This window comes from Lethenteron reissneri, chromosome 29 (genome assembly GCF_015708825.2).
Source record: "Lethenteron reissneri isolate LAM-NWPU_2019-01 chromosome 29, ASM1570882v1, whole genome shotgun sequence".
In the NCBI taxonomy this organism is placed as follows: domain Eukaryota; kingdom Metazoa; phylum Chordata; class Hyperoartia; order Petromyzontiformes; family Petromyzontidae; genus Lethenteron; species Lethenteron reissneri.
Genome location: NC_083807.1, coordinates 539,436 through 566,422, shown reverse-complemented (window position 1 = coordinate 566,422; position 26,987 = coordinate 539,436). Strand labels below are relative to the sequence as shown.

At 58.6% G+C, this 26,987-nt stretch overlaps 2 protein-coding genes across 3 annotated transcripts; both read left to right on the top strand.

Moving 5' to 3' along the window:
* The first annotated feature begins 1,337 nt into the window (after positions 1-1,337).
* Positions 1,338-13,563, top strand: LOC133349105 (sialin-like). The gene is made up of 12 exons (XM_061562288.1): positions 1,338-1,501; positions 5,266-5,471; positions 5,644-5,721; positions 5,991-6,146; positions 6,319-6,406; positions 6,554-6,640; positions 7,250-7,374; positions 8,300-8,458; positions 9,217-9,349; positions 9,718-9,865; positions 10,639-10,729; positions 11,153-13,563. The coding sequence occupies exons 1-12, from the start codon at positions 1,375-1,377 to the stop codon at positions 11,366-11,368; spliced, it is 1,614 nt and encodes a 537-aa protein (XP_061418272.1). The 5' UTR covers positions 1,338-1,374; the 3' UTR covers positions 11,369-13,563.
* Positions 11,939-26,856, top strand: LOC133349106 (sialin-like). Of its 2 annotated transcripts, none has more exons than XR_009755889.1 (12): positions 11,939-12,058; positions 17,875-18,083; positions 18,719-18,796; positions 18,953-19,108; positions 21,112-21,199; positions 21,291-21,377; positions 22,607-22,734; positions 24,036-24,197; positions 24,490-24,622; positions 24,759-25,022; positions 25,757-25,847; positions 25,935-25,979. XR_009755889.1 is itself a non-coding variant. In XM_061562290.1 (12 exons), exons 1-12 carry the CDS (start codon positions 11,953-11,955, stop codon positions 26,139-26,141), a joined length of 1,593 nt encoding a protein of 530 aa, XP_061418274.1. In that variant the 5' UTR covers positions 11,939-11,952; the 3' UTR covers positions 26,142-26,856. The 2 variants fall into 2 exon arrangements, 1 of the variants encoding a protein (XP_061418274.1); XM_061562290.1 differs by having other exon boundaries at positions 24,759-24,906; positions 25,935-26,856.
* The last annotated feature ends 131 nt before the right edge of the window (positions 26,857-26,987 follow it).

The window sequence follows — 26,987 nt, the reverse complement described above, 5'->3', positions numbered from 1 at the left end:
GGCAGCACTAGCACTGTGGCCTCCCGTGGGCATTGCGAGCGCGATACGCGGATTCTCGGGTCTTTCGGTAAAGTCACGGAGATAGGTTCAAAGATAACAACAAAAATAACAACGTGGTTTTTAGTCGTTTTTTGTCATTTTTCTTCGAACCTATCTACGTCACTTCACCGAAAGACCCGAGAATGTGAATTCCTGCAGTCACGGAAGCTTTAGCGTGAGAAGCCCTCCCTGGGTGAATTCTCCAAATGAAACTGAAACGTGTGGCTATGGGTGCGATGCTACGTCTCGTCTATGGGTCTTATGTGAATCTCAGGGTCTCCCAGGGTCTTATGTGCGATGAAGATGGGCCATTGCCCGAAACGTCGCGTGCTGTATGGTTTCGGACAGCGCGAGCGGAGTGAGCCGGGGCTGCCCTCTCGTGGACTCGGGCCGCTGTCGTGAAGAGAGTCCCGCTCGCAGGCGACGGCCCCAAGTCACGGATGATGTCGACTCGAGCGATGTTGCAGAAGGGCGAGGAAGCTGGAACGCCACGGCGACGGCCAATCCACTGCTGGATGAACGCCTGGCCACGCCGCGTCGCTCATGTTGGCAATTTTGCCAAATTTCATCACCGGAAGACCACACGAACTCTCTCTGCTCAACCCTCTCGTTGCGAGCTCACCTCGACATTGGCATTTGCCTCCCGAGCATCATGTACTGCCATGCGCAAGAACAGAAAATACTCAATCCGCCCGCTCACAACACAACCCGCTGTGCGGACAGAGCGCGTGTGGGTTTACCACGTCTCTCCCACATTAAAACCCACGGTGGCCTGGGCTCAGCCAACTGAGGATAGATAATCATTGTATCTGTTGGTGGCGAAACAGTCCCTTGGCTGATGTATTATTATCATTATCATAATGACCATCCACACTTCCCCAACACATCATCTTGCACACCCAGCGGCGGTAGGGGTCCGTGAGAGTCTTCACTTCTGATCAAACTGCGGCACCGCCCCAAACGTCATCCGACTGATTGAGCAGCGGTGAATACATGTGCGGCATTAATTCTAGATTTGAAAATGTACGGCAGCCGAGTGCGGGCAGGTGCACGTGAGTGGCGTGTCCAGTGGACCTGGATGTCGATACGTGCGTTGGACTTGTTTCGCACCGAGCGCAGCCAACCGTGCTAATCACAGGTGCTCACTGTAGGTGAGAGAGGCACCAGCGCAGTCGGCTACAGGTGAATGCAGTCGAGTTCAAGCCCGGGCGTGACCACCTGGAGGGATGCGGGGGCGGGGGGAGGTCAGGCGGGGGCCGGGGAGGAAGGGTCACGGTGCCGCTCGCCGCAGTCGTCGCTCAGAGTCGCGAGCGGCGCACGAGGAGACGCCGCGCGATGTCCGGGAGGAGGCGCGGGGAGCGAGCGACGGAGACGGGGGGCCGGGAGGAGTCGGGAGACGAGGAGGACCCGGGAGACTCTGGGTGCCGAGATGATATTCCGGTCATTGAGCCCATAACAAACGGTGAGGTCATCCCCGTCGCGTCACTCATTCGCTTCATCATCCAATTATCATTGCTATCATCCGATCGTCATCATGATCCAATCATCATCATCTCAGTCATCCCCTGTTTGACCTCTGTCCTTGTCATCCACCGGGGCAGGATTATTTCTATTTGCAGGGCTGGGGGCAGCTCCAGGGCTGGGGGCACGGCTGCTCGTGCTGCCCCCCCCCTCACCGCACGACGTCTGTGGGAGACGGCGCGCACATCAGCAGGGGGAGAGTTTGGCGAGAGTTTGGCGAGAGGACGTTCTAGGAAAGGGGGGGACGAGGGGGCAGAATTGCAGAGGGGGGATGTGGTAGGGAAAGAGAGGTTTGGACTGTGAGTGATAGAGGAGAGAGGGAAGCAAAGCGAGAGCGCAGACTTGGACAGTAGAGGGAGGGGGCGCGGAGGGTCAGTGTGTTGACAGCGTCCCGTGAGAGGCTGTGGCGATCGCTGAGCGCGGCTCTTCTCGCTGTGTTTACGGCCTCGTAATCGCAGTTTACGGTCGCGGACTCGAGCGCCACCCCGAAGCGCGTGATCTCCCACGGGACCCCTGGTCTCTCACGGAACCCGTGATCTCCCACGGGACTCGGCACCAGCAGCATCGGCGCCTTCAGGCACCCGCTCGCTGACGCCGAGTTCCCCGTGACCCCTGCGTCTCTCCCCTGCGTCTCTTCGAGCCAGGGGGTTTGAGCATCACAGCGTGGGGTCTTGGTGGAGCTGCGGTGATGGAGCAGCGAGTTCGCCGCGGAAATGAGAAGTGAAACCGCGGAACACGAACTGAGACACGGAGACTCGTGACGGGGTTTCCGCTGTTTGCCACCGCGATGCGATGTCAAGATACCCGCTCCGCGATGAGCGTGGGGGAGTTTTTGAGTCTCAAGGGTGAGGGTATGATGTTGCTAATGTTGATGATAATAATCATGTACATTTGATAATTGCATCATTATAATAAAAAAAGCTACTTATTTACCCAGGAAAGCTACAATGAGCCCAAAGGGTATGTTTCAGGAAGGTCTTGCATTGGATGTTTGGGCAATACCAATTATATGGGGGGTTTATAGCTGTGGTCATGCCTTTTAAACTTTATAGATCGTTTCCGTCTTGTCTCCTGCAAAACTGTATGACAGTGACATCTCGGACAGTGGGCGGCTGCGTGTTCCACCTAAATGGATGGGTCAGACGCCCGAGAAGTGTGCGAGTGGGTTGATGATTTAGTGGGTGAGTGAGTGGGTGGGTGGGTGAGTGAGTGGGTAGGTGAGTGAGTGAGTGGGTGAGTGGGTGGGTGATTGGGTGGGTGAGTGGGTGAGTGAGTGGATGAGTGATTGGGTGGATGAGTGAGTGGGTGAGTGATTGGGTGGGTGAGTGAGTGGGTGAGTGATTGGGTGAGTGAGTGGGTGAGTGAGTGATTGGGTGGGTGAGTGAGTGGGTGAGTGATTGGGTGGATGAGTGAGTGGGTGGGTGAGTGAGTGGGTGAGTGATTGGGTGGGTGAGTGAGTGGGTGGGTGAGTGACTGGGTGAATGGGTGGGTAGATGAGTGAGTTATAGAGTGGGTGAGTGAGTGGGTTGGTGGGTGGGTGAGTTATTGAGTGAGTGGATTGGTGGGTGCGTATACGAGTGGTTAGGTGGGTGGATGCGTGATTTATTGAGTGAGTGAGTGATTATGTTGAGTGGGTGAGTTAGTGGGAAGGTGAGTCGATGGTTGGACGCCGTAAAACTGTGGGAGGCGTCACCCCGATGTTGCCCTGGTGCGGTGAGTTGATCGCGCGTTGCCAACCGCAACTGCTGACAACTGGGATCGGTGGAGCCTGGTACTGTACCGCCACGTACCGGCCAGATGCGGCAGTGCCAGTTGTTGTGGACACTTGTAGACGGGCACGCGCAGCTCGTGGTCGTCACTTTGGTGTCTGCGCTTTGAGGTCTCCTCGCTGCAGCCTCCCTCGAAATCCTGTCCCGCGGGTGCCTCCTCCTCCCGACTGACTCGGTGTCATTCCAAGCGTGGACTTCCCCACGCTGCTTTGCGCTCCTCCACGCAGCTTTGCATTCTTCGTGTGCATGCTTTGATCCGTGTCTGATCCACGTCTGATCCACGTCATGGCGATGTTGCTTTTGTGGGGGTCGACGTCCACCCCACCGCCCTCGCGAGGCAGGTCGGGCGCGACGTCCACCCGTTCCGCTCCCTCCTCCACCTCGTCGGTCAGGTCCCGCCGTCGGGCCCCCACCGACCGAGTGATCGGGCCCCCCGCGCCACACGGAGTTAAACCACTCACCCGCGCACACCACAGCTAACCTGGGGGGGGGGGGGGTACGAAGGCGCTCGCACCTGCGGGCGATCGTCTCTGAAAGCGCGCACGCTGCGGCCCCGCGTTCACCCTCGCCGCGCATTCCCCCACGCAGCTGCTCCGCACAGGACTCACAGACACCACACCGATGTTCTGTGCTAACACCACACCGATGCCCTGTGCCAACTTTTATTCGTGGTGCAAATCCCGCACGCACTGCCCGGAGGGAATATTTGGCGAGAAGAGCCTCGCCTACTGTTCCCCAAATCCCCCGATACTCAGACGCTCTTTCACGTACCTCGCAGCTGGACTCACGGCGTCGCACGACCGCTGTGAGATTCGGAGGGAGGAGAACGAGAGAAAACTTTATCTATCACTCCATCGTAGCAGCACTCGCTGGCATCACACGGATGCTGCGAGCGGCTCGAGAAGGCAAGACGGCGGGGAGTCGGTCTTGGCGGCCAAGAGGTTGAAGACAAGAGACCTGAATGGTCCCGGACTCCACTTTTTACTCCCCTAACTCAAAAGGCCCGGGGTGACGTCGTGCCGCGCGACCAATTGTGCGCCTGCCTCTCAGTATCGCGCACTTGGACCTCGTGCCACGCGGAGTACTGCTGCTCCGCGTCCCCATTGCTCCCCCGTGCTCACTCATTCTAACCTCAGGGTCTGCTCTTCATGCCTAACATTCCACCCTCAGCCCCTCCCGATGTCGTGAATGACTCATTGCGGCTGGCCCAGTGAACCTTTTTGCACCCAGACAACTTTAATCCAACTCAGTGGCACCGCAGTGTGACCTGTCCTGCGAGGATCGGCCAGTCTCCTGGCACCGGGAAATCGCGGGGGACTCTCCTCCTAGGGACCCTTCGGGTGAAAACCCGTCGTGCCAGGCAATCCCCCGCCAGGACACTCCGTGTGTGCGCTGCGTGTGTGCGCTGCGTGTGTGTGCTCAGTGTGTGTGCTCAGTGTGTGAGCTGCGTGTGCAGTGGTGAGTGCTGGGTGAGCGGTGAGTGCTGGGTGAGCGGCGAGTGCTGGGTGGAAGATCGGTGATTCTCCTCTGCTTCCCCCTGACTTTGGAACTCCCCCCCAAGACGTCCCTGGCCCTGTTCAAGTCCAGTCTCAAGACGTCCCTCTCGGCCGCCTCCCTCCCCCCTCTCTCTCGGATGAACACGTCCACTGTGTCCGCGCGGGCTCGAGACACACGTGGTCGCTCCGGACGCCGCACGAGTGCACACTGCATAGCGCTGTCTGCTGCTGAATGCGGACTGTCTGTGGGCGACAACTGCGGACTGGTTGCCGGGTGCGGGATGAGTTGTAGAGTGCTGGGTGTGTGGCGAGAGTGCGATGGGTGTGACGAGTCCAAGGTGAATGCTGAGTGAGTGGTGAGTGCTGGGTGCGGGGTGCTATGTGTAGGATGCGGGGTGCTATGGGTTGGATGCGTGCTATGCGCGTGTTCCTGGCCCCAGGCCGCAGGTTCAGCTGCCGGTCTCGTCACGTGCTCGCCGCGCTGGGCTTCGTGGGGCTGGCCCTGGTGTACGCGCTGCGCGTGAACCTCAGCGTGGCCATGGTGGCCATGGTGAACAGCACCGGGGCTGCGCACCGGGACAACAACAGCGCCTACTGCCCACTGCCCGTGCCCAGCAACGGCAGCCGCCCCGCACAGCCGCCCTCTGTGCGTCACAGACACGCGCACTGCACTCAGCGCCACGAGCCTAACCCTGAGCCCGACCCTCACTTTACGCATCCCACCCTGAGCTTGACTACACCTCATATACACCACATTATCTCTGACCTTCACCTCTGCCCAACCATTCCTGCATCTGACTCCCCCTTTCCCCGCCCAGGTCAACGTTTACAACTGGGATTCGCGAATCCAGGGGTGGATCCTCAGCTCCTTCTTCTACGGCTACATCATCACCCAGGTGCGCTCCGCTCGCTCCTGCCACTCCACCTGCTCCATTTGGTCCACCTCCACCCCACCTCACCGCTGCACTCCACCTCACCGCTAAACCCCATCTCTCCAGCAGCGTCTGTTTTGTATGTTTGCCCCGTGCCTCAAATCGGGTGCGTGCTTCAACATACTGTGCGGGCATCATCTGGCATATTGATTCGGGCCTCCAATAACCTTTCGAAGGCCTTGCCTTTTCCACCCCACTTAACTCCGCTCGCCCCTTCCCACTCCTCCCCACAGGTTCCTGGGGGTTACCTGGCAGGCAGGTACGGGGGCAAGCTGCTGTTCGGGGTCGGCGTCACCTGCACCACGGTGCTTACGCTGCTCACGCCGATTGCCGCACACTTCGGGGTCCCGTGGCTCCTGGTCGTGCGCGTCCTGGAAGGGCTTGGAGAAGTGAGGACTCTTGCGACGGTGGTGGTCGGTGAAATGGTAGTTGAGATGGAGGTGGCTGAGATGGTGGTTGAGATGATTATGGATGTAGGGTCGAACTGTGGGGTTGAGATGTAGAGTTGAGCTATCGGATTGAGTTGTTGGTAGAACTGCGGGGACCTCGTGTCGTCCGCAGGGCGTCACCTACCCCACCATGCACGCCATGTGGGCGCTCTGGGCGCCTCCGTATGAGAGGAGCACCCTCATGAGCATCTGTTACTCCGGTAAGAACACACAGCCGCCTCCACCACCACCATCTGCATCGCCGCCACCACCACCATCAGCACCAGCACCACCGCCATCAGCACCACCACTACCGCGCTCCACCCTCACAGCTGCTCCTCGCCACTCCCCTCGTGTGCCACGTCCAGGTGGACACTTCGGCACCGTGGTGGCCATGCCGCTGTCAGGGATCATCGCAGACAAACTCGGGTGGCCTTGGATCTTCTACATCTTCGGTACGAGGAGTCGCAGGGCACGGGGGCACGGGGGCACTTGGCATCGTGGTGCCTCCCACGGACAGATTTCACCTGAGATTAGATTTGAGCTCAAGTGAGACTTGACCCTTTTCTAACGTTCAAACCTCACCCAGAACGCAACCGATCTCATCCGATCTGAGAAGCTAAGCAGACTTGAGCCTGGCAACGTACTTGAATGGGCGAATAACCCACATGGCAGGCGTTGTTAAATACAAACTGCGGGGAAGTATGCTGAACAGCAGAGAGCAGAACAATTGTTTTACTGTACCGTACTTCCATGCTCTGCGCCAACACCAACCATGAGCCGTATGGCATGGGGAGGCCCTCTTCCATCGGTCGATTGACCAGGGTTGCACCTGAAAGTTGACCTGGAGCGAGGTTTCGCCTCGAGTGAGGTTTGACCTGGAGCGAGGTTTGGCCTCGAGTGAGGTTTCGCCTGGAGCAAGGTTTGGCCTGGAGCGAGGTTTGACCTGGAGCGAGGTTTGACCTGGAGTGAGGTTTGACCTGGAGCGAGGTTTGATCTCGAGTGAGGTTTGGCCTGGAGTGTGGCCCGAGGCTCGGCCCCTGCTGGTGTCGTCTGCCCTGCAGGAGGTACCGGGCTGCTGTGGTCCATCGTCTGGTTTCTCTTCGCGTTCGATTCCCCGGAGAGGCACCCGCGCATCTCTGCCGCCGAGCGGGAGTTCATCCTCAAGTCGCTGCAGGCGGAGCGGCAGGTCGTGATGATCGCCATCGTCACCATCGCCATCATTATCATCATCAGTAGCAGCAGCAGAACCAGCATTATCAAGATAATAATCATTGATATTGATTTCGTCATCATCAACATTATCTTGCTTATCACTATCATAATATTCATCATCATCAATAACAAAATCAAATTATCCTCATTCTCATATAAATAGTTTTATTCACCATCAGCATGAACATCATCATAATCATCACCGCCGTCATCTCGCATATCATCATCAGGATAATCAACATATTTATCAATACCATCATAATCATCATCACTATCTTCATTAACTTGACCATCATCATGATCGCCACCATCACCATCGTCGTCTCGTGCTGCACCCGAACCTCCGTCCCTGCTTCCATCGGCGTGGTCGCATCACCAGGATGATTGTTACTCACCTGAGCGACGCTCCTCACTCCCGCGTGGTGGTGATGGAGGTGTGCAATAATGCTATTGTATTTTTTTTTCATTCCAATATTGAGTGTGTCTATAAGCAGCGTCATTTATGCAACTATATCGCACATCGGCAAACACGGAGGAGCGCATGAATCACGATGTTTGTCGCCACTTAATGATCGTTTACACACGTAGGATGAAACCGGAGCACCCGGCGCAACCCCACGTATGCGAGGGAGCAACACTCTATCCCACAGAGATAGGTCGGATGATATGAGTCAACTTTTTTGCTAGAGTGCATTCTCCTGGCGAGCCAAGGTACGCCACGTCCTCGACGCCCACAGGAAGGGGGTTTCTCAACTCCCGAGTGTGATCCATCGACCCTCGCTGTTGTCTCCACGTAGAGCTGGATTACGGCGGTGGTGGGTGGTGAGTGCGCGCTCACCGGGTGAGTGAGTAAACGTTGCCCCTCTCCCCCCTCACCGACCCCCGGGCCCCCGTGGCAGGCGAATCACGGCGCGTCCATACCGTGGCGCCACGTGTGGACCTGCATGCCTCTCTGGGCCATCAACGTGGCCATGTTTTGCGGAGGCTGGGGCTTCTACGTGCTGCTCACCTCGCTGCCCACCTACATGAGCACCGTGCTGCACTATGACATGCAACAGGTGACGTGAGGCCAGGGTCGTGTTGCAGGGTCGTGGGGCACGGGGCAGGGTCGTGGGGCACGGGGCACAGGGCAGGGTCGTGGGGCACGGGGCAGGGTCGTGGGGCACGGGGCAGGGTCGTGGGGCAGGGTCGTGGGGCGTGGGGCACAGGGCAGGGTCGTGGGGCACGGTCGTGGGGCACGGGGCAGGGTCGTGGGGCACGCGGTTGGTGCACTGCGCCACGAACCCGGCAATCCAAGATGCATTTCTGTTCATGGCAAACATCAGTTGCAATTACCTGGACCGCTCCTGGACCTCACCTAGGTCGACTCAGCCTCAAATGAGTACCTGGTGCGATGTGTAAATATCGCCACGAGGGAGACAAAGGAGGCCGGGCGTGATGCTGGCCACCCACTCGCTCGTGTGCCGTACCGGCCTTCATCGGTGCTGGCTAACGGCACTTGTCGCAACAGTCTGATAAAGCTATGAGGTGGATCTTTGTGTGCGAGTGTGTGGTGTGTAGGTCGAGTCAGCCTCAAATGAGTACCCGGTGCGATGTATAAACATCACCACTGAGGAGACAAAGGCGGCCGGGCGTGGTGTTGGCCACCCACCCCCTCGTGTGCCGTGCCGGACTTGCTAGGTGCTCGCTAACAGCGCTCGCCCGAACAGCCTGTCAAGACGATACTTGTCTATGGTGTGTGGCAGCAGGGTGTGTTGTACGAATCCCCGCGTGTCTAACCCTCGGCGTGTCCGCGTGGCGCGCCTGACGCCGGCAGAACGGCCTCCTGTCGGCGCTGCCCTACCTGGCGGGCTGGCTCTGCACTGTCGCCGGGGGATTCGCCGCCGACGCGCTCCGCATCCGCGGCCTCCTCTCCATCACCGCCATCCGCAAAGTGGCGACCACGCTCGGTGCCAGCCTCCTCCCTCCCTTCACTACGAACCATCAGCATCCACCAGTCACCAATCATCATTACAATTAATTACAATCGCCATCATCATCCACCAAATATCAGCAGCAGCAGCAACATATTTATATCATCATCCATCAATTATCATCGTCATCATCATTCACAAATTACCATCAAAACATCATGAACCAATTACCATCAGCGTCAGCAATTAAATCATCAATCAGTTGTCATCAATCAATCACGATCATCAATCATCGCCATCCTCGCGGCGTTATGTAAAGTCGTTTCCTGTCGCAATAATGAGTCATGTCCTTTGTGTTGAGCGTTGTTGTTGTTGTGTTGTTGTTGTGTCACGGACTCCTCCAGGCCTCGCGGTCCCCTCCCTGTGCCTCGTGGCATCGGGCTTTGTGGGCTGCAACCACCTCCTCGCCGTGTCCTTCCTCACCTTGTCCGTGGCCTTCGGGGCCTTCACCACAGCGGGCTGTGGCATCAACCAGCTGGACATCGCGCCCCAGTGAGATATAGCCACAGCCTCCACCGCCACGGCCTCCACCGCCACGGCCTCAACGGCAGCCACGTCAAATGCAGAGTGGTGACCACGCACGGTTGGCTGCGTACGGTGCAAAAGAAGTTCAACTTGTATACTTGGACTTGCGACTCGCAGAGAGAGGACGACTCAGAGACGCGAGATGGAACCACGCACATGGGGTGGGCTTTGGGCCTTGCCAGCCTCTCATGAGTTCAGGGCGGTCTCCTGCACACATTGACATTGAGTTGGCACTCGTCGCCCGTTTACATCCCTGAGCCAGTGGTGGAAACTCGACATTCCGATGGCGGGGGTGAGTCTCGTAGGACAACCACTGCTATTGACTTCTCCACAAAGTTACATACATTTTATTTACGCCAGAGGAAGGGATGATGGGCTGAGTTAAACCCCAACCAGGATTCGAACTCGCAACATTCTGATAGCGAGCTGCTCGCTCTACTGCTGAGCCCCAAGGCCGGCTTCTGATCAATGATTTACCACGCGGGCTCGGTTATTATGTGCTAGCAACTCAATAACACACAAGCCACAAGATTACATCACTCAGCGGACGGAATTATGTAACGCCTGTAGAGCACACACAGGTACACACATTAGACAAGAAGCTAATGTAACACTTAATACCGTGGCTCATTTTAATTGTTGGATTCGGCCACTAAGTCGGCTTAACCCACGAAACAAATTGTGACGTTAGCGGCGTTGGTCCTCACTCTTGGCGGCGATTGTGGCGCGTGCCTGCTCAGGTACGCCGGCGTGCTGCTGGGCATCTCCAACACCTTCAACAACCTGCCGGGCTTCCTGGCGCCCACGCTCACCGGCTACCTGACCGAACACGTGAGAACCACAACCCGAGCCGCCACGGTAACGCCGCGCGGAGCGCTGAAGATCCCTCAAAGGGCGCAGGTGCCACACGGGCTTCGACAAGTCCCTACAAGTGTCTAGACAGAAAGATGTGACCAAACGATTTACCGAGTATTCCGCTTTCGTAAACTGATGCAGGACGGTGAAAACACACCTTGAGTCTCTATTTCTGCTCAATGTCCCAATCCCACGTGCTCCCTTTGTGTGCAGCGGCTCGTTAAGTTGCCTCCTCGACTCCAGCTACTGCAGCCGGTTCAAGTCTCCTGCCGTGCAATTTGCTCGAGGCATCGCTCGCCACTTGGGCAACATTCTCTTGCGCGTAAAACCCAAATTCCTCTCGATCTAGCAAGAACATTACTCATCTTAACGTGCCCGCATGCTTGCATGCCCGTGCAGGATACGCTGAAGGAGTGGCATATGGTGTTCTTCATCTCGGCTGGCATCAACATGTTCGGGGCTCTCTTCTACCTGGTGTTTGGATCGGGGAAGCAGCAGAGCTGGGCTCGGGAAGGGGGTCTCGAGGAGGGAGCCTCTCCGGAAGTCTCCTCCGTCGAAGAGGCCGACGGGACGGACGGGTCTGCGACGGAGCAGCGTTGGACACGGCTCAAGTAGAGGTCGGGGATTGACACTAGTCCTAACTCTCGACCCTACGGGACACAGCCCCCAATACTGACCCACGCCATGTCAGACACGCCTCGAACCACGGCCCTGCCAGGCATAGCCATGACAATTGAACGGCACCCTGACAGGTGTCTGCTTCAATAAACCTAAATGTGTCTCTAACTCAAATTTGGACCCTCGCCTTCGGCCTGACCCTTCCCCTACCTATACTAACCCTAATGGGTCTAATCTATCACGCTGTCACATTCCTCTATCATAACCATAATCCTGATCAAAAGCCTTACCCCTAACCCTACCAAACATTCACATCAATAGCCACAATCATTACCTCGAACCCTGACCGTGGCACGCACTCCGTGAGACGTGTGCAGTCGAGCCGCGCCCGGCAGTGGGTTTGCCAGCGCGATGGATCAAGGTCAGAGTCAAGGTCAGGGTCACGGCCTCACATCTCGCGCATAAATGCGCCACTCCCGCCTCCATGGAACCCGAGTCCCCTTAACCCCGCGCGACTCTAGCTCCGCGATCGCCGCGTGACGCCGCTCAGAGCCGCGCGCACGGCACACGGGGACGCCGCGATGTCTGGGACGAGGCGTGCGGAGCGAGCGGGGACGTTGGACCGAGAGGACTTGGCGGGCACATGGCACGTGGAGAAAGAGCTCTCGTGGAGACACGAGTGGGCGGGTGAGCTCTGGCTATGCGCGATCATTTCGACCATCATCGTGGCGCAATTGTTTTGCTGATAATTATGCTGCGATAGTCATGTGATAAGTGTGCTGCGTGCGGATATGAATGGGTCTTTGGATATGAGTGTGTGTATGTATGAGTGGGTGTATGTATGAGTGTGTTTGTCTTTGTAGTGTGCGAGTAAGTTTGTGTGAGTGGAGAAGCGGTGGCACATTGGATGGCACGCTGTGCTTCGAACCCGGCTCCCTGAGTTTGATTCCCGGTCACGGCTAACATCAGTCGCGAGTTATATGTGAACGGTGCTGCGCCTCCCCTAAATTGACTCATCCTTAAATAAATACATGATGTGGTTTGTAAGCTTCAACAGCGGGGAGACAGGCAGCCGGGCGTGGTACTGACAACACCACCCCCTTGTGGGCCATACGAGCCTGAATAGATCTCGCAAACAGTAGTTGCCCCTGCGTTCGGGGTATCCTTGATGTTGTGTGTGTGAGAGTACCGTGCGAACACCAATAGTCTTGCCACTGTCGTGTGGGCGGTGTGTGCGAGTGGGTGAGTTGCACTGGTTAACACACTGAGCTAACGAACCCGTTAACCCGATTTGGATTCCTCGCCGCAGATGTCATCAATGACGAGTAGTTCTAGATACACCCACTCGGAGCCTCTCCTCGTCGGCTCATTCCTAAATAAATACCCGGCACGGCGGATAAAGCACGAAGTGGATCGTGCGCCTGTGAGGGGGGTCTGTGCGCGCCAACTCTGCCTCGCTGAACGACTCCGCGCGCGCGGGTTACAGAACCATTGGCGTGTCATCGCTTCTGCCTCACCTGCACAGGTGATTCATTCACTCCCTTCAGCGCCTGTCCCTCCATCCCCGTCCTCCTCCGTGCGATCACTGGCTGTGCGCGGCCTCATCGGTCGAGTCAAGGCCACGGCCTCTCCGCGTGACGTCGAAGGTCAAGGCTGGGGCAGGTCGCGAGCAAGCGGCGATGGCTGATGAGCGCAGAGTCACTGCTTAGCGACAGGAGAGAGCGTCCGCCGTGGCGGGGATGGGACGGTGAGATCGGATCGGGTGCAGGTGCTGGGTGGATCGTTGCATTACGAGACCGTGAATGATGGTGACGACTTTAGGAGACCTTCATCCGGATTGACGATGACGACGGTCAGGGCCAGTTATGAGCCCAGATTCGAGTGAGGGTTTTAATAAGCATTGAGGTCAGGTCGGGCCTACGGCTACTCCGTTCCGCTCTCGGCCCCTGGGTTTCCTGGGACGCAGTGTCCAGGGCTGGGTGTTCAGAGCACAATGGGGGTCGTTCAGATCCCCGACTGTCAACTGCTCACCCTCAACCCCTCCCCATCACGGCCGCTGCGGTCTTCGATGAACCCCACCTCTCTGTTGGGTTAAGTGCGAGTGAGTTGATTGAGTGGTGTGTGACGTCGCGGGCGACTGTGGATGATGATGATGATGTGTGTACGTCCTTACGAAATAAATCCTCGCCCTACTACAACTGCACAACCGATCATGGTGGGAATGCGCTCGCCGTGTTTATGCAAAGCATCGTCAACTCGGCTCCACCGTGTAAACACAAACCAGGCACACGCGCTGCTGCTGCTGCTCATGGTGGCTAGGTGGTTGCCCACGACAACCACCTACCCACCATGGGCCCACGACAACCACCTACCCACCATGAACCAGCGACAACCACCTACCCACCATGGGCCCACGACAACCACCTACCCACCATGGACCCACGACAACCACCTACCCACCATGGACCCACGACAACCACCTGCCCACCATGAACCAGCGACAACCACCTACCCACTACCCACCATGAACCAGCGACAACCACCTACCCACCATGAACCCACGCCAACCACCTACCCACCATGGACCCACGACAACCACCTACCCACCATGGACCCACGACAACCACCTACCCACCATGAACCCACGACAACCACCTACCCACCATGAACCCACGACAACCACCTACCCACCATGAACCCACGACAACCACCTACCCACCATGAACCCACGACAACCACCTACCCACCATGGAACCCACGACAACCACCTACCCACCATGAACCCACGACAACCACCTACCCACCATGACCAGCGACAACCACCTACCCACCATGGACCCACGACAACCACCTACCCACCATGGACCCACGACAACCACCTACCCCACCATGGACCCACGACAACCACCTACCCACCATGGAACCCACGACAACCACCTACCCACCATGAACCCACGACAACCACCTACCCACCATGAACCCACGACAACCACCTACCCACCATGAACCCACGACAACCACCTACCCACCATGGACCCACGACAACCACCTACCCACCATGGACCCACGACAACCACCTACCCACCATGGAACCCACGACAACCACCTACCCACCATGAACCCACGACAACCACCTACCCACCATGGACCACGACAACCACCTACCCACCATGGACCCACGACAACCACCTACCCACCATGAACCCACGACAACCACCTACCCACCATGAACCCACGACAACCACCTACCCACCATGAACCCACGACAACCACCTACCCACCATGAACCCACGACAACCACCTACCCACCATGGACCCACGACAACCACCTACCCACCATGAACCCACGACAACCACCTACCCACCATGAACCCACGACAACCACCTACCCACCATGAACCCACGACAACCACCTACCCACCATGAACCCACGACAACCACCTACCCACCATGAACCCACGACAACCACCTACCCACCATGAACCCACGACAACCACCTACCCACCATGGACCCACGACAACCACCTACCCACCATGAACCCACGACAACCACCTACCCACCATGAACCCACGACAACCACCTACCCACCATGAACCAGCGACAACCACCTACCCACCATGAATCCACGACAACCACCTACCCACCATGGACCCACGACAACCACCTACCCACCATGAACCAGCGACAACCACCTACCCACCATCAACCCACGACAAACACCTACCCACCATGCACCCACGACAACCACCTACCCACCATGAACCCACGACAACCACCTACCCACCATGAAGCCACGACAAACCTACCCACCATGAACCCGCGACCACCACCTACCCACCATGCACCCACGACAACCACCTACCCACCATGAACCCACGACAACCACCTACCCACCATGAACCAGCGACAACCACCTACCCACCATGAACCAGCGACAACCACCTACCCACCATGAACCCACGACAACCACCTACCCACCATGGACCCACGACAACCACCTACCCACCATGAACCCACGACAACCACCTACCCACCATGAACCCACGACAACCACCTACCCACCATGAACCCACGACAACCACCTACCCACCATGAACCAGCGACAACCACCTACCCACCATGGACCCACGACAACCACCTACCCACCATGAACCCACGACAACCACCTACCCACCATGAACCCACGACAACCACCTACCCACCATGAACCCACGACAACCACCTACCCACCATGAACCCACGACAACCACCTACCCACCATGAACCAGCGACAACCACCTACCCACCATGGACCCACGACAACCACCTACCCACCATGGACCCACGACAACCACCTACCCACCATGGACCCACGACAACCACCTACCCACCATGAACCCACGACAACCACCTACCCACCATGAACCCACGACAACCACCTACCCACCATGAACCCACGACAACCACCTACCCACCATGAACCAGCGACAACCACCTACCCACCATGGACCCACGACAACCACCTACCCACCATGGACCCACGACAACCACCTACCCACCATGAACCCACGACAACCACCTACCCACCATGAACCAGCGACAACCACCTACCCACCATGAACCCACGACAACCACCTACCCACCATGAACCCACGACAACCACCTACCCACCATGAACCCACGATAACCACCTACCCACCATGGACCCACGACAACCACCTACCCACCATGAACCAGCGACAACCACCTACCCACCATGAACCCACGACAACCACCTACCCACCATGAACCCACGACAACCACCTACCCACCATGAACCCACGACAACCACCTACCCACCATGGACCCAGACCTAAACAATGTCACCTCGCCACCGAATCCCCTTCTCGGATCGCGCCGCTGTCGCCGTCGAGTCTCACCCCGATCCGGAAGAATTCTCGCGCTGGCGAGTAGAGTGCAACAACGTGCACGTCCAGAACGAACTCCGCAATCGAGACCCCCCAAACATCGCACCTCCTGGCTTTGACATTCCTCCGCGGGCACGCCGCTCATTTCTCGTTCATAAATGGAACATTTAAGATCAGTAACAGCGGCGCGATTGTGGCCACGCAACCCAAACGATGGACCACAACGGAGACACAGAGACACAGAGACAGAGACACAGAGACACACAGACACAGAGACACAGAGACACAGAGACACAGACACAGAGAGAGAGACACAGAGAGACAGAGACACAGAGACACGGAGACACAGCGAGACGAACTCCGAGCGATGCAAAGCGACCCATCGACACTGAGATATACGTACACGCAGAGATCCCGACATCGGCATCGAGCTCACCAACACATCCATGTTGCCATCACGCGCGAGAAGAGAATGAGAAGAGAATGAGAAGAGAATGAGAAGAGAATGAGAAGAGAACGAGTAGAGAATGAGAAGAGAATGAGAAGAGAATGAGAAGAGAATGAGCTTCTCGTTATCCATTGATGCGTCCCGTGCCTGCATATGCGCGTGTGGGGGGGGGGGGGGGTAACTGTGTGAGGGGGGTTACGTGAGGGGGGGAGGGTTACGTGAGGGGGGGGGTTGTGTGTGAGGGGGGGGTACGTGTGAGGGGGGGAGTGTGAGGGGGGGGATAACTGTGTGTGAGGAGGGTGGGGTTACGTGTGAGTTGGGGGGGGTGTGTGAGGGGGGGGTGAGGGGGGGGTTGTGTGTGAGGGGGGGGGGGGCTACGCGTGAGGGGGGGGGGTGAGGGGGGGTTGTGTGTGAGGGGGGTTACGTGAGGGGGGGGAGGGTTACGTGAGGGGGGGGGGGTTGTGTGTGAGGGGGGGGGTACGTGTGAGGGGGGGGAGTGTGAGGGGGGGGATAACTGTGTGTGAGGAGGGTGGGGTTACGTGTGAGTTGGGGGGGGTGTGTGAGGGGGGGGTGAGGGGGGGGTTGTGTGTGAGGGGGGGGGGCTACGCGTGAGGGGGGGGGGGGTGAGGGGGGGTTGTGTGTGAGGGGGGGTTGTGTGTGAGGGGGGTTACGTGAGGGGGGGGAGGGTTACGTGAGGGGGGGGGTTGTGTGTGAGGGGGGGGGGTACGTGTGAGGGGGGGGAGTGTGAGGGGGGGGTAACTGTGTGTGAGGAGGGTGGGGTTACGTGTGAGTTGGGGGGGGTGTGTGAGGGGGGGGTGAGGGGGGGGTTGTGTGTGAGGGGGGGGGGGCTACGCGTGCTGCTGTCGGCCGAGTCGGGTTGCTGCTGCGTGAGAGGAGAAAGTGCCGAGAGTGCGATGAGTGCAGGTGAGTGGTGGGTGAGTGGTGGGTGAGTGGTGAGTGAGTGGTGTGCTGAGTGGTGAGTGAGCGGTGAGTGGTGAGTGAGCGGTGAGTGGTGAGTGAGTGGTGAGTGAGTGGTGAGTGAATGCTGAGTGGTGAGTGAGCGGTGAGTGGTGAGTGAGCGGTGAGCTGAGTGGTGAGTGAGTGGTGAGTGAGTGGTGAGTGAGTAGTGAGTACTGGATGGGTGCTATGCGCGTGTTCCTGGCCCCAGGCCGCAGGTGCAGCTGCCGGTCTCGTCACGTGCTCGCCGCGCTGGGCTTCGTGGGGCTGGCGCTGGTGTACGCGCTGCGCGTGAACCTCAGCGTGGCCATGGTGGCCATGGTGAACAGCACCGGGGCTGCGCACCGGGACAGCAACAGCAGCGCCTACTGCCCGCTGCCCGTGCCCAGCAACGGCAGCCGCCCCGCACAGCTGCCCTCTGTGCGTCACGGACACGCGCACTCAGCGCCACTACCACGAGCCTCACCCTGAGCCCGACCAGGAGCCCCAACCAGGAGTCAGACCCTGACCCTTCCTCTCACCCATCACTGAGCCCAACCCTGAGCCCGACCGCGTCTCACGAAGAGCAGCACAGCCTCACAGCGCCAGTCAAATGTGGCTATCTCAAGATGCTACACAAACACGGCGGGCATACTTCCTTTACAGAGATAAGGATGTCTTAGATCAGCGGGGAACCCCAAAGGTATTGAACCTGGCACGGGTGGAAGGGTGTTCCACAGTGTGAGGGCGGCAGAGCAAAATGACCGACCAATGACCGAACGGAGGTCGACTGTTTGCTGAAGTGGAGAGTGAGCTGAGAGGGGAGAGGTACACAGAGGCGATTCAATGGAGAGTCTTGGAGACACTGAGTGCGATACAACAGTAAAAAACAATTCCAGATGGGATTGGGAGCCAGTGGAGTGATTGACGGGGTGAGTGAGGAGTCAGCGGCATGTTGGTAGACGTTGAATGTTGAGGTGAGGGATGTGTGGAGACTCTAAAGGAGAAAGTTGCAAGTCGGGATGTGATGACCTTGACCCATGACCCCACCACATACCCCGCCCCGCCCCCCTCAGGTCGCCGTTTACAACTGGGATTCGAAAATCCAGGGGTGGATCCTCAGCTCCTTCTTCTACGGCTACATCATCACCCAGGTGCGCTCCGCTCGCTCCACCCGCTCCACCCGCTCCATCTGTTCCCCCACCCCCCGCCCCACTCCACCTCGCCGCTCCACCCCATCTCAGGATCCCAGAAGGGGGTTGGGCCTCCAAAAATCTCCCCCCCCCCCGCCTCCGCACACCTCCCCACAGGTGCCCGGGGGTTACCTGGCTGCCAGGTACGGAGGCAAGCTGCTGTTCGGGGTGGGCGTGATGGTCACCACGCTGCTCACGCTGCTCACGCCGCTGGCCGCCGACCTCGGGGTGCCCTGGATCATCGTCGTGCGCGTGCTGGAGGGCATCGGAGAGGTGCGCTCCCACACGGCTCCAGGCGGTCCACCAGCTCCCCGGGGGGGGGGGGGGTCGATCACCCTCACCAGACTCCACTCTATAGCCAGACCCCCTAGCGAGACCCCCTAGCGAGACCCCCTAGCCAGACCCCCTAGCGAGACCCCCTAGCGAGACCTCTAGCGAGAACTTCGAGCCACATCCTCTCGTATCCAGGCCGCACTTTCTGTAGCAGCAGCAGCAGCGCGTCCCTTTGGCAATCCACTTCTGGATGAAGGTCACCAAAGTGACTTGACCATACTTCACCACTCTGGCCAGTGCAGACGACTGTCGTTGCACCCTCCATGCCGATAATCTGGACGTCTCCACTCCCCGGCTCATGATGACGGATCCGAGTTTCATCGGCAGCGATGACGCAACATATAAAAAAAGCGTCGCCTTCCTGGGCAAAGAGGCGCAGTCATGGCGATGATAGCGCAGCCGTCTCGCCGGCAACGCTCCGTGCGGCGTCTTCTCGCTCTACGCTCGTCCATCACGCGTGCCACACACGGGGCGCTCGGGGCCTGCCAGGGTCGGCCCTGCACCACCAAACGCCCCTCATTCATTAACTTGTACTCGCCTATCGACGCCCCCTCGTGTGGAACAACGAGTCGCTCCAGGGAATGATCGTTTGAAATAGCGGCCAAATAGTCAACTTGTCATCCATGGGGTCTGAGCTGCCATTGATCCACTCCGTGGTGCGCGGTGTCAGTGGAGGCGCGCGACCCACGCCGCCCCTCTCGAGTCCCCGGGGCGCTGCTCCGCGTTGAGGCTGCAGCAGCTCAGCCAGGGGGGTCCCCCCACCTCGTCCCGACGACCGCCAGGGAGCGACGGGGTCCGGCCTGGAGCCGCGTGGGGGGGCCACCCGTCCGTGCCTCCCCAGAGACGGCGACTCCGGCGTCAGTGGTGGAGCGTGACGGGTGCATGCTGGTGGTGACTGGTGGTGCATGCTGGTGGTGACTGGTGGTGCATGCTGGTGGTGACTGGTGGTGCATGCTGGTGGTTGAGGTGGTGCATGCTGGTGGTTGAGGTGGTGCATGCTGGTGGTTGAGGTGGTGCATGCTGGTGGTTGAGGTGGTGCATGTTGGTGGTGACTGGTGGTGCATGCTGGTGGTTGAGGTGGTGCATGCTGGTGGTGACTGGTGGTGCATGCTGGTGGTTGAGGTGGTGCATGCTGGTGGTTGAGGTGGTGCATGCTGGTGGTGACTGGTGGTGCATGCTGGTGGTTGAGGTGGTGCATGCTGGTGGTTGAGGTGGTGCATGCTGGTGGTTGAGGTGGTGCATGCTGGTGGTGACTGGTGGTGCATGCTGGTGGTTGAGGTGGTGCATGCTGGTGGTTGAGGTGGTGCATGCTGGTGGTGACTGGTGGTGCATGCTGGTGGTTGAGGTGATGCATGTTGGTGGTTGAGGTGGTGCATGCTGGTGGTTGAGGTGGTGCATGCTGGTGGTTGAGGTGGTGCATGCTGGTGGTGACTGGTGGTGCATGCTGGTGGTTGAGGTGGTGCATGCTGGTGGTGACTGGTGGTGCATGCTGGTGGTTGAGGTGGTGCATGCTGGTGGTTGAGGTGGTGCATGCTGGTGGTTGAGGTGGTGCATGCTGATGGTTGAGGTGGTGCATGCTGGTGGTGACTGGTGGTGCATGCTGGTGGGGACTAGTGGTGCATGCTGGTGGTTGAGGTGGTGCATGCTGGTGGTGCATGCTGGTGGTGCATGCTGGCAGGGACTGGTGGTTCACTTTCGTGGTTGAGGTGGTTCTCGTAGTGACTTGGGAGTCGTGGTTAACGTGGTCGTGACATTCTGCTGCGGATGAGTGCGTGGTAAGGGCAAAGTGTGGGTGTGGTTCAGGCACTTGTACCATCGGTAGGGTCTGGTGTCCTGTTTTGGTGGTGAAGGTGGTGGGGTGTTGGGGTGTTGTTGTCACGGTGGGGGTCTGACGTGGTTGAGCTGGTAATGGTGGTGGTGGTGAGCACTCGTGTGGTCCGCAGGGCGTCACCTACCCCACCATGCACGCCATGTGGGCGCTCTGGGCGCCTCCGTATGAGAGAAGCACCCTCATCAGCATCTGTTACTCCGGTAAGAACACACAGCCACCACCACCACCACCACCATTAGCACCACTACCACCACTCCACCCCCCCCCCCTTCCCCCGTGTGCCGCGTCCAGGTGGACACTTCGGCACCGTGGTGACCATGCCGCTGTCGGGGATGATCGCTGAGACGCTCGGGTGGCCTGCAATCTTCTACATCTTCTGTACGAGGAGTCGCGGGGCACGCGGGGCACGGGGGGCACGGGGGGCACGGGGGGCACGGGGGGCACGGGGGGCACGGGGGGCACGCGGGGCACGCGGGGCACGGGGGGCACGGGGGGCACGCGGGGCACGGGGGGCACGCGGGGCACGGGGGGCACGGGGGGCACGGGGGGAAACATCGCGGTTGTTCGGTGGGGAGGCAGTGGCACTCAAAGTGCGGCTGCAGGAAGAGCCACTCAAATATCTCCGTTCAGGTGTGATAGCCGGCCAATGACTTCAGCCGAGGCTGAATGAGCGGCTGCTGCGCTTCCGTTGAAGCACCGACGCTCGCAATGGTTTGCAGCGCGATCTCCGGTGTTGAGAGAGCGGTGAGGGGTGCAATGGGACACAGGGCAGAGGGGGGCACAGGGCAGAGGGGGCACAGGGCAGAGGGGGGCACACAGACACAGGGGACTCACACCGGCCAAACCGATGTGGCCCCTTTTACAAAAATCCATCCCGTGGTACTTTGCATTCTAAAAAGTACAAACATCACCACACTGACAGCAGATGGGAAGTTTTAAAGAGGATAAAACATTTTAACACGTATGCTTTCGCGACCAATATCATCCATAAGAGGTGTTTTGGGTTAGATCGCGTAAATATATAAATGTGTCGTCAAAACCCGCCACCACCCGACACAGCCAACTCGTCAGGGTTGTCACGTAAACAGCACGTGCTCAGTTCGTCACGAGCACAGCAAGTGACCTGGGGTAGTCGTCTGCCTGTAGGGGGGCGATGATTGGTGCTGTGATCTCAGTTCAGTAATTTGCGGTGTCATTTGGCAAATGTGGACCCTGACGCCAGCACACAACGGCCAACTCTTGCCAGTGACGTCACAGTGTCCTTGACTGCCCCCGTGAAGCCGACGGGCGCGGAGCGCGGCCACGCTCGATACGCGCCGCGGGGCTCGCGGGGCCCCTGGGACGCGTCACGGCCCCCCCAGGTCGAGACGGCAGTACAGCCAGCAGAGGGGTGTTGACTCACAAGTGGGAACTCCCCAGGAAATTCACCGGCCACGTCAGCCTCAGAGGAGCGGACTTCTCAAAAGTTCATGAACGAACGGCGACTTGATAAACATGACCCCACGTGGGAGACGGAGGCCCGGGGGGAGGCACGGGGGGAGACACGAGCGCGGGGACCCGGCCCGTGTCTCGGCGTGGGCCTAACGCGATCCTTCTCGTGGCGGCAGGGGGCATGGGCCTGCTGTGGTCCTTCTTTTGGTACTACTTCGCCTTCAGCTCCCCGGACAGCCACCCGCGAATCTCCCTGGCCGAGCGAGAGTACATCCAGACCACGCTGCGGGCGGAGCGCCAGGCCGTGAGTGATGGAGGACGCGGCTCGGTCTCAACGGGGCTGGATTTCAACCTTTGCCCGACTCCCATTCTGACTCCTGTATTCGCACCTCCTCACTGTGAGTCGAGCACCTTCGGTTGTAAATGGTTGCCGAGCACAGGCTGCTCAAGGCTCCAAAATGCCGTGCAAACAACAACCAACAGCAACGTTAAGATTGCGATGCGTTAACACGAGTCTTGAAGTGGGCGAGGTTATTTTTGCAAGAACTCGGGGAAGGAGATGATGGGAGGGAATTCCAAGGTGGACAAGTGCGAGGGAAACAGCAGAGAGAGATGTTGTGTGACCGAGTGGGTGGGGGGTGGGGTGGTGTGACCGAGTGGGTGGGGGGGTGGGGGTGGTGTGACCGAGTGGGTGGGGGGGTGGTGTGACCGAGTGGGTGGGTGGTGGTGTGACCGAGTGGGTGGGTGGGGGTGTTGTGACGCCAGTGGGTGGGTGGGTGGGGGTGTTGTGACGCCAGTGGGTGGGTGGGGGGGTGGGGGTGTTGTGACCCGAGATGTGGCGGTTGAACAGTGTGGAGGAAACGAAAGTGTCTGATAGACCGAGTCCTCAACACTGGTGGAGGAATCAACGAGCGAAGTTCACGGCAACAACGATCATGGACGTAGCGATAGAAGAGTGACGATAAGGCGACTGATCGCCGGTGAGCGGGTGGCTCGAGTGAGTCGTTGAGTGGGTGAGGTAGTGAACGGGTGGGTGAGTCGTTGAGTGGGTGAGGTAGTGAACGGGTGGGTGAGTCGTTGAGTGGGTGAGGTAGTGAACGGGTGGGTGAGTCGTTGAGTGGGTAAGGGAGTGAACGGGTGGGTGAGTCGTTGAGTGGGTGAGGTAGTGAACGGGTGGGTGAGTCGTTGAGTGGGTAAGGGAGTGAACGGGTGGGTGAGTCGTTGAGTGGGTGAGGTAGTGAACGGGTGGGTGAGTCGTTGAGTGGGTAAGGGAGTGAACAGGTGGGTGAGTCGTTGAGTGGGTGAGGCAGTGAACGGGTGGGTGAGTCGTTGAGTGGGTCAGGGAGTGAACGGGTGGGTAAGTTGTTGAGTGGGTAATGGAGTGACTAGAAATGAGGGCTGGATCAGCGTAAGTTCTGCAGTGCGAGTGAACCTGTGCGCACATTAAGAAAATACCAAAATCAGTACGATGACGATCTTTCAGTCCCCTGGACTTTCGTCCCTTTAAGTCTGCTCTGCCTACGATCTGCTTCTCTAAAACCACATCCCCTTCCTCGCCTACCCCGTCACTACCGATATTTCGCCCTCCGTGTCCGCGGGGCTCAGGTTGAGAAGAGCTTTTCGTCCGTGCCCTGGCTGCGCATCGCTCTGAGTGCCCCCGTGTGGGCGCTCAGCGTGGCCATGTTCTGCAGCAGCTGGGCCTTCTACACCATCTTTACCTCCATGCCCACCTTCATGAGCACCGTGCTGCACTTCGATCTCCAGGAGGTGAGGCGGCAGGGTCGGAAGGCGTGGACAGGCCCCCCCGGGGGCACGGCTAGGGTGGCTGGGTTAGGGGACCACCCGGCAGACTGCCGCGGTGTGCGTGTCGCCTGCGTGTCCTTGCCACTTGTCCGAAAGTCACCATCCGTGTTCTCGTGGCAGGAATCGATGTAGACAGAGATTTGACACTGGTCTTGCGGTGAACTTTATTGCGGTAAACTGCTCGGTTGTACTAGACCCAGGTCGACTCAGAAATATGTCCTGCTGACCCTGGAGTGTGTGGTGCGCGTGGCCGCAGAACGGCCAGCTGAGCGCGCTGCCCTACCTCGCGGGCTGGCTGTGCACGCTGCTCGGCGGGTGGGCCGCGGACGCCATCCTGCGGCGGAAGCTGCTCTCCACCACGGCCACTCGAAAGTCCCTGACTTTCCTAGGTGCGACCCACGTTCACTCAATTCGCTCCTTCATCCATTCGTCCACCAAACTCGCTGCTCTTCATTGGCCACATGAAACCATCGACATGCTGCGTCGCGACGTGGCGTTGCATGTCGCGGTGACGTTTGCGTCCAGGTCTCGCAGCCCCCGGCGCCTTCCTGGTGGGCGCCGCGTTCGTGGGCTGTGACCACGTCCTCGCTGTGTGCTTCCTCACGTTCGCCGTGGGCACCAGCTCCTTCGCCACGGCTGGCTGCTGGGTCAACCAGCTGGACATCGCGCCCCAGTGAGACACAGCCACGACCTCCAACAGCAGCATTGTCAACACACAGTGTGGGATGAAAGAGCGGCGACTCAGAGGCGCGAGGAGGAACCACAGGCGAGCGGGAAGGCAGCCACGCAGTGAGCCGGCGCCAGCAATTTGCCCTCCATATACAGTGCGGTATTAAGGGGGTTTCGGTCAATTAATTAACGTTTATTTATCGGAAGAAAACGGAGAATCTAGAAAAAACCCACGTGTGCGAGAGGGAAACACTGCATCCCGTGCAGACGGGAGAGGTGGAGTCCACATTTGCTGTACTGCCGTTTCTTGGCGAACCAGCGAACGGCTCCTCAACACGCACGGGAAGGGAGTGTGGCGACATTGACGCGATCCACCGACCCTCGCCTCCACAGTGGCTGGCTGCAGGCCTGCACCACAACCAAGCCAACACTTCAATTAAAGCTACCACGACAATCCCAACCACACAGCCACAACTGTGGCTGATCTGGAGGGGGGAACGTGGTGATAAATTGCCCCCCACATTGGTACCTAGAATGTGTTTATCTTATTAATATTACCAGAGGAAATGCATTGAAAGCTTGCATTATTATTAAAGTAGGGCCCTGTTCAAAAGCCTCTACATTTTGGGATTGCTTCCTCCACCTTGGCAAGTTTATCTATCCTCATCGGACCACAACTACCGATAGATACCACGTCCACCACCACAGCCGGCTTGGGTGTGGTGCTGGCCAACGAGTGTAGCTCCGCCCTTCATAGGTGCTCGCTAAGAGGACTTGCCTCAAAAGTCTGCGCAGGCTACACGGGGGATCTTTGTGATGAATCGCCAAGAGATATATGTCGGATGCCATCGCAGGTCCGCCGCGGTGCTGCTGGGAATCTCCAACACCATCAGCAACCTCCCGGGCTTCCTGGCGCCCGTGGCCACCGGCTACCTGACCGAACACGTAGGAACCACAGACCAGCACAGCCCCGTCACGGTAACGTTCTTCCGTTACGGACACACGGTAACGTCGCGTGCTCGTGGTGTGCAGAACACGCTGATGGAGTGGCAGGTGGTGTTCTACCTCTCGGCCGCAATCAGCTTGTTCGGAGCGCTCTTCTACGTGGCATTTGGATCGGGGGAGCAGCAGAGCTGGGCTTGGGAAGCGGAGCCCGAGGTGGGGGCCTCCCCAGGGCTCTCCTTTCTCACCGAGACCAGTCTGACCATCAAGGGGCTGGACCCTCCAGTCACGTCGTAATGGGCCCGGGGGCTGCCGGAGAGACCCCCCCCTCCCCCCCGGGTTCCACCGGTCTCCCCGGGATGGACGGCAGAGTTACTCTCACCCGCTTGCGGGATATTACTTCCCCACTGCACACGCGCGGTTCGGCCCCAACCACCATCCACAGCCAGTATCCACAACATGCACAACCACCATCAACCAGCAACCACAGTCACCAGACAACACCCACTATCAATCAGAATCAAGCAGCTTCTGTGGCCATCAACCATTACATACATCCACCAAAACCACGACCAACCAGCATCAATCCATCATCGCCCACGGCCATCTCTCAGCGGTGGACAGTGCTGCCGCTAACCTGATGGCCTCCGCATTGGCAGCAAACGTGCGAGTTTAAATCACGAGCAGCTGTCCCCGAGGCTTCTCCAGCCTCGTCTGATGTGGGATTCGTGCGACACGGGGCCCCGTGCGAGCTGCTGCTCGCCAGGGGCTCAGCGAGCAGCCTCGAGCAGAAACTCACATTATTGATTTATTATCCACTCAGAATTCACTCGATCCCTCCTTAACTGCACTGTTCACAACCCTCCCAGGACTTTCATGTGGTAGAGTTGGGGCTCGGGCCACGGGCCAGGACTGGGGTTAGTGGTATTGTCAAAGGATAGGGCTCGACGAAGGGATATTGGTAGGGTTGTAAGTCGGGGAAGATGGGGACTATGATTAGACTGAGCATATGAAATTACAGCAAGAACGATGGTCAGTGTTAAGGGTTTTAGGTGATTGTATTATGGTTTGATCACCGTCTAGTTGATGGCTGTGTATGGGTAACGTTCATTGTTCAGATCTATGCTATGGATGCAGTCATGA